The sequence below is a fragment of the Cyprinodon tularosa genome, unplaced genomic scaffold, assembly GCF_016077235.1.
Source record: "Cyprinodon tularosa strain WSP-4 unplaced genomic scaffold, ASM1607723v1 ctg478, whole genome shotgun sequence".
NCBI lineage: Eukaryota > Metazoa > Chordata > Actinopteri > Cyprinodontiformes > Cyprinodontidae > Cyprinodon > Cyprinodon tularosa.
In genome coordinates, this window is record NW_024039205.1 from 222,978 (window position 1) to 238,428 (window position 15,451).

A 15,451-nucleotide genomic window follows, 5' to 3' on the forward strand; every position below is an offset into this window, starting at 1 on the left:
TACATTTTGCATTTAAGATAAAAAAAACAGACATGTTTTTGTACATCAGACAAAACCCCAGAACTGCTCAAGTGCAAAAGTATTAGTTTTACCCGGTTTAAAGTTCTTTAAGGAACATTCTGCTCTCCGATTGTTAATTGATTAATCAAAAAAAAAAAATCGACAGATTAATCGATTTGCAAAGTAATAGTTGCAGCACAAGAAAGAATATCTAATAAAGTGTCCAGTGAGGGTTCCTGATACATTAGATGTGCCTCAACATCTCATCTATCGAAAATGAAGTTTAAAGGTTACAGGTCTGACAAAGGTAGTATAAGCATTAAAAGCTAAACAATGGTGGATTTTTGATGATTTTAAATTATTTAACGTGTTTACTGCGTTGTAACTTAAACTAATAAGGAACTAATTATGACTGTATGGTACTGCGTGCTGACGTGCCTTGAGCTGCTGTTTATACTCTATTTCACAGAGATATAAACACTAATATAATTTAATGTTTATTCATTTCCAGATATGCTCATTATATTTGATTGCCAAAATATGACCAAAAGAGTCTTTTTGAAACAAGTTTACAGGCTACCAGTTCAATTGCTTTCACTATTCCCAAAGGAACAATTATAGAGAGTTTTAAGAATCAGTTATGTAAAGGATTATTGATTTCTGACTAAGCAAATCATCCAACAAAGTATATTTTCACCACATTATATTTTATTTACCTGTTTGAATTGCATTGTGGATCCGTTTGAACACATTCCAATTGGTCCATACTAGTTACCCCTTTCCAAACTCTTCAGGATAAACTTTGGGTCATAAACATAAAACTCTAATCTCATTTCAGTTTTACTATCTCAGTCAAGAGTTTTTAGCTGATACATTTGACTTGGAGCTGAATGACTTTTCTTAATAATTCTTATATTTTGAATGAAAGTTGTTGAGTATTTATTACATATATGTGAAAAGTTAACAGTTTGAGCATGATTTAAGCTTGATTCACACTTTTATTTGTTGTTCTAACATGCAGCCAGTTGCACCTGTGTTCACAGAACAAATATGTTACTCTGTTTAATAAATAACATATTTGCCTCTGACAATGGGGTAGCTATTGAATATGAAGTTATTGCATAACAAAGCATCTCAATCAAATTAGGTTTCATTCAGCCAAGGAGTTTTTATTAAGTAATTCTCAGCAAGTTCTTGTTGGATGTAATGGTATTTTTTGGGGTTATTGTCATGTCACAGAATCACAATCAGACATACTTTAAACACAGGGTCTAGTTCAGCGTTAGCTAAATAGTTTTACTAAAGCTTGGCAATCCCTGCAGTGGTAATGCATCCCAAGATCATTTACCTTCACCTACTCCATGCCTCACAGCTAACATGAGGTTTTTATTTTCCTTAATTTCTATAGTTGATTTTTGCAATACATTACGCTTATTCTGGGATCAAATACTTTCCATAATTGTCAACCTTTTTTTCAGATTGTACAACATACTTCTAGTAGCATCTTCTGGACTGGAGACGTTCATGAATGGCAAGCGATGGATATTTGCTAGAGGTTTAGATGTTTTGAAAACTCCTATATATATATCTTCAACATAACTCATATTTTTAAAATAAAACTTAACAGAATCTTTCCTTCAATTTGTATTATTCCTTTATATTACCAAATGTTGAAGATACTGATAAAGTTAATTAAAAATAACCATGTAATATGTTAATAAACACAAAGGTGTGTTATATGGTTTCTATGTATCTCCAGTCACCTGAAAGAAGTAGTATTTTCTCATGTGCAATTTTTTTCTAGTTTTTTACATCATAAAAGTCAAATGTTTAGCTATGAATTTTGTGGTTTCCCAAACATAAAATACAGAAACTGCGTTCTATCTGCATGTAGAACTGTACAACAATAACCCAGTTACTTTTAAACACATAGCCCCCTCTGTGGGTTTGAGTCAACATACTGAAGTAGGATTTTTTTTGGTGGTAACCAAATTCCTCTCTTTGCTTGACTAAGTTACTGAGGCCTAAGAACTGATTTTATTTCATTTTTGTTGAAACAGGAAAGAACTAGAAAGAACTGATAGTGACTGGAAAACAACAGCTTTTGAACAAAACCTAATTTTTCTTGTTTTAAGACACATAAATCAAATCTTCCCTCTAAAGTTGATGTTTCTAGGACTTTATAATAGTATTTACTATAGCTCCATCCTTTTTGATTTGCCTGAACATGTTTTGTTCTTGTGAGGTGTTAAGGCATTGTGCTTCCTTCCAACCATCAGAGCAGAGATAAGGCGGCTGGCTGTATTATCACCTGGCCAATCTCCTGCCATGGCACACACAGAAAGTGAGAATGAGATGGAGGCTGCAAAGCATCTGTGATCAGACGGTTCTCAGCAGGTTCTGTCTTCGCCACGCTTCTCCATTAAGCAAGACTGCTGTGCTGTATCAATACCTATGAGTCACAAATACACCCCAAGTGTGTGTCATATGTTCAGCTCAGTGTGGCACGATGCAATGCAACTTCAATCCCACATGTCATCCCCATTAAGTCACTGAGATGTAGCATGTCACTCCTGAGTTTAACACAGCTCAATGTGAAGAGTACAACCAAACCAACACAATATCGTCCTGGAGCAGTCTCCTTTGAGCCTATTTGCTCATGAAATTTATTGAATAATAAAAATTTGCCTTTTTTATCTTGTGCTTTATTTCTGGTATACCACAGACTTCAAACTGAAAGTCTTTATTTCTTATCTTTAACATGCAAATGTATAGTGAAACAACTGCTGAAAATGTACACTGAGGATAAATAACTACATCGAGATTCATTAATGGGTATTAAGTATCAGAAATTTAAAAAAGCATCATGCTGTTCATTGCTTACTTATGTTTCGATGTGGTAGCTCCTTGCATGAACAAGCTGAAAACATGTTTATTTTATAAGAACAACTTTAGCTGTGGGGTTTGCATGTGGAAAGAGCTTAAAAAGACGTTCATCAGAGATCCCAGAAAAAGGTTTCCTGGCCGTCGCCAACTTCTGTAGCTGTTAACTCGGGTCTTAGGCCATTCTCAGCTCCAACTTCTCCCTCCTGATGTAAATACAACACCTCAGACAACATGCAGACATTAATGTGGTGTTACTCAACTCTATAATCTAATCTTTTTTTTTTTTGTCAGTCTCCTTTTCTTTTTTTTCTCTCATTAAAAAAAAATCTGTTGATTAGTCAGTTGTGGAAACGTGGCAATTACTCTTTAACTGCTGCCAATCTAAAGCTCTTGAGACACAAAAGAAATCCTTCTAATTTGGCTCCAGACACCATCCATCAATCTTGTTTTCCAGACAAGCAAACAAGACTCATAATAATTCAGTGCTTATTGTGTTTTGAATAAAGGAGGATGTTTTGACTCATTAATGAGACTGGATGTATTAATTAATTGAATCCGCATGTTGTCACTCAGCCTCAAATATAAAAAGCAAAAGATAAAGTGTAAATAAACACAATGAATTTGTGCCATTTAATCAGGAGGCAGCTGATATTGCTTAAAGTATATTACCCAACGAGTCCTTTAAGATATCAATCAGCTTTTTGTCAAACAACTGCATAAATAGTCAAAGACAAAAAGTGCACCAACAAAGCTTTTCAATTAGTAAACTATTTCAGCAAAAACTCATGTATAAAAGGCACCATTGTTTGGTCATTAACATATCAACATACATCCCATGTTTTAAAGTCAACTTAATCTTGACGAATTATGCACAATTTTCTAAACAACACAGAATTTTTTTTAAATAAACCGTAATATTATGGTTTGGCAACCATTTCCTGCTGACATAATGGCAAAACCATGTAAGTGGTACAGCCTCTCAAAGATCAATTACTTTTAAGAACCTTTAACGAAACTGGAAGAATCATCAGAATCAGAATCAGAAATACTTTAATAATCCCAGAGGGAAATTACTTTTGTTAGACCTTTTAAATTGAATTTAAAAGAAACTAAAAAAACAAATAAATCAAATAGAGTCTCAGTTTGCTAACAAAACATGCTGTTGAATAAAAAAACCTTACAATTCCATAAGTAATCAAATAAAAATAAAAAAGACATACAACTAAAACGATGAGTAAAATTGATTGTAAATTCGCTGTTAAAAAAAAAGCCCTCCAAAAAATAATAATCATTATATTTTTAAATAGGGAAAACAGCAAAAAAAATTCAGTTTGATAATTAAACAATGCAAACTGACAACAAAGCTCTTAAACTGATTAAGAGTTGATGCCTTAACAGGCCATATGCAGGGTATGAATTATTGGGTGATTCATACTGGGTGTCAGATGTTTGCAGCATTTTTCAAAATGCTGGTTTTTCAATGTTGATAAAGGAAAGCATCTCTTTAGAGGTCAACCAAACTACACTTTAGGTTAATGCACATTATTTTTGCTCTTCTCTTTTAGTATTTGGTTTATTGATTAATCATTGGACCATAGACTTTGAGGAGAACAGAGACAGCCCCATTGGTTCTAGTTTTTCAACCACTTCGGAAAACTGCATCAAATGAATATGTTTTAGGTGCAGATGCATGTTTGTTGTATTCTCTACTATTTAATAATGAACGTGACATGTTTGCCAATCAGCATCACTTCTATAGCCTCATTAGAAGTGACGTACTTTGGGATGTTATCCAATCAGAGTTCTACTTTTTTGCTGCTTACTTCAATAGACCAAGGCTCAAACCTCAACAGGAATTTCTCATAGAGATGGACAGGTAGAGTCCTGCTGCTCCAGAGCGGAGAGGAGATCGCATCAGAACAGCTGATTGAGACGCAACATACTCATGAAATTAGCTGAATTGTGACGCATATTCAACATAGTTTAATGACAACTTTTCTGAATGTTACTACTAACATTCATTTTTTTTGCATACTTTTGTTTAAAAACTTTTTTTCTCCTTGCACTAAAAATCCTAACACTACTGCACTTTATATTGTAATGTTATTTATTTCAGCTTCAATCTCATTCTTATGTTAAACTGTATGCAATGGAATTTCGTTCTGTATGCACTCTGTGTGTAGAAAATGACAATAAAGTTTGTCTAAGTCTATTCAATGAGAAAAAATGAACTGAAAACCTAGAATGTGATGCGCCCAAATTGTATTTTCTCTGATTACTGGTTGCCCACTACATCCATGCCCCTTAATTACATTTCCCAGAAGAATGACTGTTCTACTGCATGCAATGTGAGGAGGTTCGATATAAGAATGTCACAAATGGTCTACTTGCAGCTGGGCAGAAAGGTTGCTTCCGAGATTGTTGTGACATGCATCATAATCTTATTTCCAAGAAATTTCCACTCAGCCACCATCTGCTGTGCAAGACATTTACACACTCCTCTATCGCTCCAATTCTCACACATCAAACATATGTTCACACATGAAGAAGCGCTGCACACGCACAGCAGACAAGCTCGCATGTGAAAAAGTGTGAGACGGCAGATAGCATTGCTCAGGAAACTTTAACTCCTTGTACTCTCATCCCTACATGGAGACCCAGTCTTTCTTAAAGTCTGAAATTAAAATGAATCTCTCATTGTGCTACGAAGAGCAAAGCAGCATAAATCTCCCTGCTATGTTATGTCACAGCAGATCACCGGAGGAAACTGGCTCTTCTGGAGCACAAATGTTCAGCTGTATGTTTAATGTAGCCCAGAAGTGCAGAGTATAATTAACATTACTCTAATCATGCCACTCTAAGCCGTCTCTGTGGGGGGTCTCACATGATTGACTCTATTATCTCTGCAGGCTGAAAGGAAGTGAATATTTTCAAGAGAGCTTGGATTTTTCTAAAAATACAGCAGAATAGAAATATATGTTAATTAACTCTGACATACTGCAGATACTGCCAATAAAAAAATCTCACTAATGTGATGACTAAAAAAAATACCAATATTTACACCAATAATTATAAAATGGCAAAAAATGAAGAAAATAATTTGAAAGTATAATTATTTTAAAGAAAAAGCTAAAGCCATCACAGCTTGCTGCTGCAGAAATCTGTGCTATATCCATGGTACCCAGTACATAGGGAAAAGTCAGGAAATAGATTTCCTCTGTTCCATTATTGTATCCCTGCCTTCCTCGACAATGATCCGCACGCACTCTCTAACTTTATATATCATAATTAAGGTGGGCTTCTCAAACCTGCAGGCAGGATGTTAAAAAACGTGAAAGAAGCCTGTGTCACGCAGTTCAGTGTCAATTTTAAGGACTTCAAAGTTTTAAGGTTCTTGGCAAATCAGAATTGCATCACAACCGTCTGATGGTGATATCAGTCCAAGAAAGAATTGGAAGCAAACTCTGACATTATGCTTAGAGTCAGACTAAGAATAGTGGGAGGAGAAAAAGGAGACTACTTGGGGCGTTCTGGTGATTGGATGAAATAGGAGAACAACGGGAGGTTAGCAACATTATTCTGCAGCCAGATACAGGGTTTTAATTATTTTGGCCCATAAGTAAGAATGTATGTACAGTATGTATATATACATGGATGAATGATATTCTTTAAACTCTAACTTCTTCAGGCTTATTCAGAATAGCAAACATTCTACTCAAAGTCCACAGCACTGGAACCCTGAATACTATATATATATATATATTCTTCTATGGGTGGGAAGATAGAATTTTAGCCTTACAAAGTGTTAGCTAAAAGATTATTTGTCATTTTTGGAAAACAATCTGATGCCCTTGCAATTTCTTTTGCGAGGATACGGTAGAATTAGGCTGCTGTGACCTTCTACCACCTCAAGGGGCATGTCTCAGCACTAAAAATAGCATTCACCGTATTCAATTTTTACATTAGGGATTAAAAATAAAGCAACTGAAGAAATTATGTAACATGAAATATCCATCCATCCTCCATTTTCTGTCACGCTAAATCCCAGTTGGGGTCGAAAGGGCTGCAGGGCCTATCACCAGCTGTCTATGGGCAACAGGCTGCGTACACCCTGTACAGGTCAACAGTCCATCACAGGGCAACACAGAGACAAACAGGACCAACCACCGTTCAAACACACACTCACACCTAAGGAGAATTTAAAGAGGCCAATTAAACTAACAGTGATGTTTTTGGACTGTGAGAGGAAGCTGGAGTACCCGGAGAGAACCCACATATGCACAGGGAGAACACGAAAACACTATGCAGAAAGACAGGAATGGAACCTGTAACTTTCTTGCTGCAAAGCAACAGTGCTACCCACTGTTCCACTGAGCAGCCCCTCACATGTATCATAATATTATACCCACAATAAAAAATGAGACCGATACGTCTTTCTTGATCACTAAAGCACTAAAGATTGAATTTGGTTTTACCAGCTGCAGCACATATAAAAGCAAACGCCTTACAGACGTGTTGAAAAACACCTCAAGTTCAGCTAATATGTTTTTTTAAAGGAAGCTTTTCCCCCCTGTACAAATACGCATTCACGTCTTCTTCTCTCTGAATATATTAACATACTAAGATAGAAGGAGATATTATTAAAATTCATTATAAAAGGCTTTTCACTCGGTGGAGCAAAGCTCATTGATTAGTCCCTCTGTGTGCCTGTTTTTGGTGTGATTTTATTAACACAGAACAAGAAGCTGAGTTAAGCAAACCTTTTATGACTTTATTATAATTACAGTTAAAAATCAGCACTTATTTCTTAGATAACAACTGCAGAGACACAGAGAGACTTATAGCTGCCATAGATAGACCTGCTAAAGCAGGTAGGGAAGGTGTGTACAAAAAAGAAGAAGCAGCCATTTATCTAACTTACCTGAAGTTGAGACATTAATGCTGGTTAGATATCACAACAGCGATGCAGGAGCTGAAACATAAACAGAACGAGAGCGGGAGTTAAAGTGACAGACATCATGCATTTATAATTGCAATCCTGCTCTAAGTTGAATCTCACAAAGAAGAAAACACATCACTGATAAAAACAAAGACAAATATATGATTAGAGGTCTAAGCCATTTATATCAAGCTTTTTATTTCAATATAGGGATTAAAGTTGTGAAACTCAACACAAAATTGATCCGATAGCCTAAGAGTGGAGAAGGAGGACACTCATTTATGAACTATTCAAATGACTCATCACTGCCACCTGGCATTACCATGTGCTGAGAGCAAACAGATGGATGAGAATGCCAGAGGCATCACAAAGGCCACAGGGCTTTTCTATCTAATCAGGAAACACTATAACAGATATTTTAAAGAATTTTTAAACTAATTATGTTTAGAATAAAGCATTTTCCACCAAGTCCTCACCTACACAGGCAAATAACATACAGAGGTAAAATAAAAATTGATCTATCAAACACCCTTTCACTTCAGAATAACCTTTCCTTCATTAACACTTTGATGACTCTTAAGAACCTGCTGAGGTTTGATTTTTAATACTTTAAACTACTATTTATTTACAAGGTTCCCTGCTTCTTTGTTCAGTGCTTAAATTACAAAAAGTGCTCTTTAGCTTTGAAACCCTTGTAAAAATTTCTAAAAACATTTAAATAAACATATCCTTGAAAAAAACGACAGAATCTAAAAATGATTTTTTTGTGATTTATATAGAGTGGGGAAACCCAAATAAAACTAAAGAACTGTTTCTATATAAAAAAAATTAAAAAAATCCCAAGAGTCACATATATCACTGGATTTCAATGTAAATTTAACTGCCAGGGGCTTTTTGGACCTCCAAAGTAGCTTTTAATCCCTCCCTCTGAAAATTATACTAGACCGGATGTTTTAAATACAGATATTATAACAAATGGAAAAATATTTTTTGATTAATTGCACTCAGCTTACACAACATGATGACATAAAAAGCATCCTAACTATTTTTATAGATTTTTTTTCCTGTCTTGCATTAAAACTTACATCAGATCACACAAGTGAAAATGTATTCCTCCTCCTTTTGCTAAATCTTATGTTTTTTATTATTTGAAAATCAATTAATAGGAATGAAATTGTGTCTCAAAGGTTTGTGGCACCAGATGATGTTTTTATAGCAGGACTGAGATAAAAAAAAATGTCTAGTTGGATTGTACAGATTGTCCCTGGAACAGAGGTTAACTCATTATAGTATAACTCATTTTTTGTTCAATACACAGGAAATAGAATTCCCTAAAATCACCAAAGCTTACTGTTGGAGCACTATAGCATGGCTACCATGTTATGTTCACCTGGTTCCTATAACAACCATTATAACAGATGCTATCTACATTCCAACAATAAAGTGTTCTGTCCTACAGTCACAAATATAAACATGTAGAGCATTAAAACTTCTTTGCCTTTACCTGCAACTCTGCTTTGGTCAGATAAGAGTAACTTTAAGCCCATTACTGAAAAAAATCCAAGAGTATAGGTATATAGCACAGTAAAAATATACATTAAAACATTCTGCACATTTTTAAGTATAGCAATTATCTGTTATGCTGTGGACCTACTTATCTCCCAAATGAGAAGAGAACGTCGTCAAATAGTATGAATTTCTCAAAATTAGAAAAATTTTGAGGAAATAATCTAATTGACTCTTAAAGGAAATTGAAAATGACTCATCATTGGCTCATCATTGATGCATACATTTTTTAATGCATTTTCCACTGTCCTTACAGCGACCATACCATTACTTTATATGCTGTTGAATAGTAATATAATACTATTATCAGTATGTTGCAACTACACAGCCATGTCATTGAGGTAATAGAAAAGAAATTGTGTTTAATACCAGCAATTCAATTAGAGATTGGACTGGATCAGATTAAAAGGACAGATTCTAAATCTGGAGAATCTGAATAAAATCAGTTCTTGAAAATTGAATCGATACCCAGCTTTAGTCATTATTGGGTCTTCTGAAAAAGAAAAAAAAAATCTACATCCTGAGATGGTTCAGTGGACAGAATCAGGCCTATCTTCCGGGAATTCAGACTAAGTGTTAGGAGTAACAGAATTAAAGAATCGAGGTAAAATGCTTGGTAACAGCATTACTTTTACTTTTTTTTTTTTTAAACACTTAAATTTAACTAGAACATTTCTTTTAAATTAAAATCTGGCAAGTTTAAGAAACATTGGGAAAACTGGGTGAAATTTATATCACTGGTAAGATCAGACTTTGTCATTTTTGACATGCTCACTAACGTCAAAAGCAAAAGATCACTGTAATTTCCGTGAACAAAGGCTTTATTCACATCAGTTACAAGCAACTATGAAATAATAAATAATCTAGCATATCCTCATCGTTTAGTTACAAAACTGACTTACTATTTGGTTCCTTAGTTTAGTTAAACATTCTACTGCACTTCCTCGCTGCTGTACTAACATAACTTGTATGGGAGACTTGCATAAAGATGGAAAAACTAGAAGTACAGTCCACCGGTTATTGTTTGGACTAAATCCTTGAACGGCATAGCATCAACATGTGAAATGGTCTACTGAACAAATTGACACAAATTAAAGATCATTAGATTATTGTACTTTTATGGTGCAAAATTATGCAGATTCTTCAACGTTAAGACTTTTGAACAAATTTACTCAGGGTGTGAATATGTAGGGAGGACTTTGAAGCCTGACAATAAGCAAAGAAACTAATAGATTTGATCTTCTTCCAAACTATACCAGTTCTCCATGAATCAAAGAGAGATTTCTTCCTTTAAAATCTTCATTTTACTACAAGTTTCGTATAAGCAATTGCCTCCACAAGAGGTCAGCATATCTATAAATCAGTAAACTATAAAAAAATAACATAAAGGAAGAATTTTATAGTTCTAATTTCAAAAAGAAAAAATTTAAATAGAAAAGCATTTCATTCTTCATAATATATCTGCAGATAATTTCATTTTATATTGGAAATACATTTGTTTTGTGTCACCCACATCTTTCACTGTTCTCTGTTCTGTGTTCAGGATATTTGGTCATACTGCTTATATCAGTTCTTATTTATTCATGTTTACTTTTATTCAGCTTAGACTTCTGTTTTTGAAAGATCTTGTGTCAAAACTTTCTAGTTATTGTACAGGTGTACCTAAACGCAAAGAAATAACTTCGGTTTCCAGTTAACAGTGATCCTGATGGTTTTTGGTTTTGTGTTGCTATGAAAGACACACTTGAGAGTATTGTAAATGCTAGACCCTGAGTTATTTCACCATCCATTGCATACAGTTTGACCTCCACTAATGCTAAGGTGTGTGTAGATGTACACAGCATTTTCATAAAGCTGGAGAACCAACTACAGTAGCTCACAACACATCAGGTACACGCAAGGACAGTATTCAGCCCCTTTCAACTTTTCAACCTTTTGCCACATTTCAGGCTTCAAACATAAAGATATAAAATTGTAATTTATTGTGAAGAATCAACAAGTGGACCACCATCATGAAACGGAATAGAATGTATATTTTAAATTTTGGTTGTGCTAAATTATTCAGCCCCATTGAGTTAATACTTTGTAGCGCCATCTTTTGCTTTGATTACAGCTGCAAGTCTCTTGGGCACTTTATCAGTTTTGCACATCGATAGACTAACATTTTTGCACATTCTTCCTTACAAAACAGCTCTAGCTCATTGAGGTTGGATGGAGAGCATTTACGAAAAGCAGTTTCCAGTTCTTTCCACAGATACTTGATTGGATTCAAGTCTGTACTTTGACTAGGCCATTCTAACACCTGGATATGATGTGAACCCTTCCATTCTAGCCTTTGATTTAAGTTTAGGATCATTGTCTTTTTGGAAGATAAATCTTTGTCCCAGTATCAGATCTTCTGTAGACTCCAACAGGTTTTCTTTCAGAACAGTCCTCTATTTGGCTCCATCTATCTTCTCATTTTAACCATCTTCCCTGCGAGACACATGTTTATTGTGTCGCCCAGGTGGCTTGTGGCAAACTTTTAACAATACTTTTTATAGATATCTTTAAGAAATTACTTTCTTCCATTAGGGACAGCTTATAGATATAGAAGTTCAGTTTACCCTGAGCTATCTCTATAGTTATGCTGCTATTGACATAGACTGCTGGAGGACATAGGGTCCCCTTTTCATCATTCTGGCTCATTCAATCTCTATTCTCTCACTCAATCTCTAATGTTTTGTTCTCTATGCTTTTTCTCATCATAGTAGCTTAATCTGGTCTATTCCTCTTTGGCTGTGACACCATCCTGGAGAGAAATATCGGCTGTGCCACTGCTTGGCGTGTTTTTCAGTGTAGTCCTGTTTTTCTGACTGTGACTACCAGTATGTGCTCTCTTTCATCCTCTGACGTGTGAGTTGGCTCGGAGCTTATCTGTGCTGCATGTGGAGTTTGACAGTTACCTTTTGTATCTATGCTTCTTTTTCTATGTCTGCTTCTGTCTCCTTGAAACCCACCCGGCCTTGGGCAGATGGCCCCTCACACTGAGCCTGGTTCTGCTGGAGGTTTTTCTTGTTAAAAAGGAGCTTTCCTCTCTGTCGCTACAAGCATGCTTGTTTTGAAGGATTGCCTTCGAGTCAATGGGTCGATGCAACCAGCTGGTTTTCCTTAGATAGAAAGATTTGAATGTATCTGACTGTATGATTTGGTTTAATTGTCTCAAATGCTTTGATGTGACACATGTTGCGCTATATAAGTAAAGTGAATTGAATTTGTGCAGTATAAGACTGAAGGTTGTCCAATGAACAGAGTCTCCCACCTCAGCTGTAGATCTCTGCAGTTCATCCAGAGTGATCATGGGCCTCTTGGTTGCATCTCTGATCAGTATTCATCTTTTCTGAGCTAAAAGTTTAGAGGGAGGTCGGGTCTATGTAGATTTGCAGTGGACTGACACTCACTCTATTTCAATATTATACCGTATTTTCACAACTATAAGGCGCACTTAAACGTCTTTTTTTCCCCTCAAAATGTGCGGTGCGCCCTTTGGTGCGGTGCGCCCTATGTGTGTTGTAACTGCGACTTTTGAGACCACCTCATTGAGGAGATGATGAAAGAGTGGCTGAATGTAAGGAGACCAGGTGTTTTTTTTCCACTCATCACCATCACCATTAATCTGTGACTCCATGCGTGCCCATCTCACAGCTGATGTGAAAAACATGGGGAAACAAATTAACGCTGTGCTCGCTGTTCAACCGCTCGACATCGGTGTGAACCGGATCCAGCAGGTGCAGCAGAAGCAGCGAGTTTACATGCAAAGTCAATGGTTGATGCGCGTATAGGTGCAGCAAAAGGTCCCGCAGCGCGTTTTGAGCCGCAGGTGCAGCACGTCGGGAGCGTTTAAGCATCTGACGCACCGCCAACGCACTGCTGCTGCTCGAGATGGAAAAATTGAAGTTTTGCTGCTGGACGCGCTGCATCAACCAATCAGAGAAGCTGATCTGGGAGCTGACAGCGAGACAGACACAGCGCTCTGATGACATATGATATTAAATGAAAAAGGCTGGATGGATGAGGAGATGATGAAAGCGTGGCTGAGGGAGGTGTAGCCTATGTGAGGAGAACAGGTGTTTTTTTCCACGCATCACCATCGCTGCGTGCCCATCTCACTGCTGATGTGAAAAAAAAGGTGAATCAATGAACGCTGTGCTCGCCGTTATCCCGGGGGTCTGACAAAGGAACTTCAACCGCCCGACATCGGTGTGAAGCGGCCGTTCAAAGTAAGGCTGCGAGCGGCGAGGGAGCGATGGATGACCGACGGAGACCACAGTTTCAGGATAAGTGGAAGGCAGCGCCGGGCAAGTTACGCCACCGTTTGCGGATGGATTGTTGATGCTTGGACTAACGTGCTGCTGGCTCTGTTGTTCAAGCATTCGCAAAAGCAGGCATTATTTCTGAGGAGCTGCGCTGCACGGAAAGTGACTGACAGCGAAGAAGGGGAAACTGGCATGTCTGATTTAGCGCAGCTGTTTAATTCAGAAACAGAGGATGATGACTTCGATGGGTTTGATTAATACTTTGTAATAAATACATGAATAAAGCACAAACATACTCAGTTTTGCTCCCGCTCTATTTTTCTACCTGAAAACTTAATTCAACAGCAGCCTCTGGGCGGGTCTCCTCCTCTCCTCCGCGGCGGCTGGCAGGTGTTTTTTCATCTAAATAATCTAAATCTTGCAGCTATATTTGCTGTGATCAGTGGGAATAAAGTAGTTTTAATATGTTTTTAAGTGAGAAAGTCCACCTGAAAACTTCATAATTGCAGTCAGTTCATCCAGATTATCTATTTCTGTCGGAGGCGCTCAGACCCCCACATACCAGACAGTAGAAATCCTTTCAACAGCAGCCTCTAGGCCGGGTAGCCTCCAGGTTCACCGCGGCTGCTGACAGGTGTTTCTCATCTAAATTATTTAAACTGCAGGCACCAGGATACCGGTAATAAAAGCGAACATAATCCGTCGGCAGGTTTCAGGATTTTAAGTTAATTTAGGAGTGACCACAGCGCTGTGTCATCTGCGATGTGTCTGTCTCACAGCCAGCTGCCAGGTTTGATTAATACTTTGTAATAAATACATGAATAAAGCACAGTCATACTCAGTTTTGCCCCCGCTGTATTTTTAAATACGCAGTAGAGGTATTTAAAGGTAGTAGAGGACATGTACCTGTATATAAAAAACGCGCCCTATAGTCCGGTGCGCCTTATGTGTGTGTTAAATACAGAAATGGCACACATAACTGAGAGTGCGCCTTTTAGTACGGTGCGCCTTATGGTCGTGAAAATACGGTACTAAGATTATCACAGAGCAGGTGCATTTATACAGAGACTTGATTACACAAAGGTGGATTCTATTTATCATTATCTGTCACTTAGGTCAACATGGGAGGAGTTTGGCTTTGTAATGGTGGGCTTGAAGAAGTGTGGGTAAATGCAGCAAGCCAAGCTTCCAGTAACTAAGCCATTCAGGACTTTTATGAATCATTTCGAGGAAAAACAAAACTCAAGTTCTCAAATTATTGAATCAATTTATCTGTACCAACGTTTTCTGAGTCATGCTTTTGCTATTACTTTCAGCTGTCCAGCTCTAACTTTCATTTGTTACAAGCTGCAGTAGCTCAGAGGGACATTATGTGGAGCAAAGAGCAGCAGATTTACCTATAAATCAGTTTGATCTGCTCCAGCTGGAATCAAATAACATTAAATATGGAATGTTATTTTGACTCATAAAGGCTAATCTGCCTTCCTTGTTGATATTTGCATAAAAATATAATTTGACTGCAAAACTGTTTCCGTCTTTAGTCATATTAGATCACCTCTTCACATGCTTTATATCAGTGTTTTATTTAATAAGTAAGAGTGATTTCTGTGTAAGTGAACACAAGGTTTGCTTATGCTTATTTTGTGTGACATGAAACTAACCCAGTTTGCTGTACAGCCTCCCTATAAGCTACTTACAACATGCAGCAGATTCTGTGTAAATGCTAATTCTAATGACCACAGACACATTTTCAGTGTCGTCATGA

The 15,451-nt window shown here is 36.8% G+C and overlaps 1 protein-coding gene across 2 annotated transcripts in view; it reads right to left on the minus strand.

Annotated features, from left to right (window-relative positions):
• LOC119794382 (cAMP-specific 3',5'-cyclic phosphodiesterase 4C-like) overlaps nucleotides 1-15,451 on the minus strand; it is a 168,172-nt gene that overhangs the window by 131,860 nt on the left and 20,861 nt on the right. For both annotated transcript variants that reach the window (XM_038301908.1, XM_038301909.1), the window contains one exon: nucleotides 7,808-7,858. In XM_038301908.1, the coding sequence (XP_038157836.1) occupies nucleotides 7,808-7,822 (15 nt within the window). In that variant the 5' untranslated portion in view covers nucleotides 7,823-7,858. The remainder of the gene's footprint in view (nucleotides 1-7,807; nucleotides 7,859-15,451) is intronic.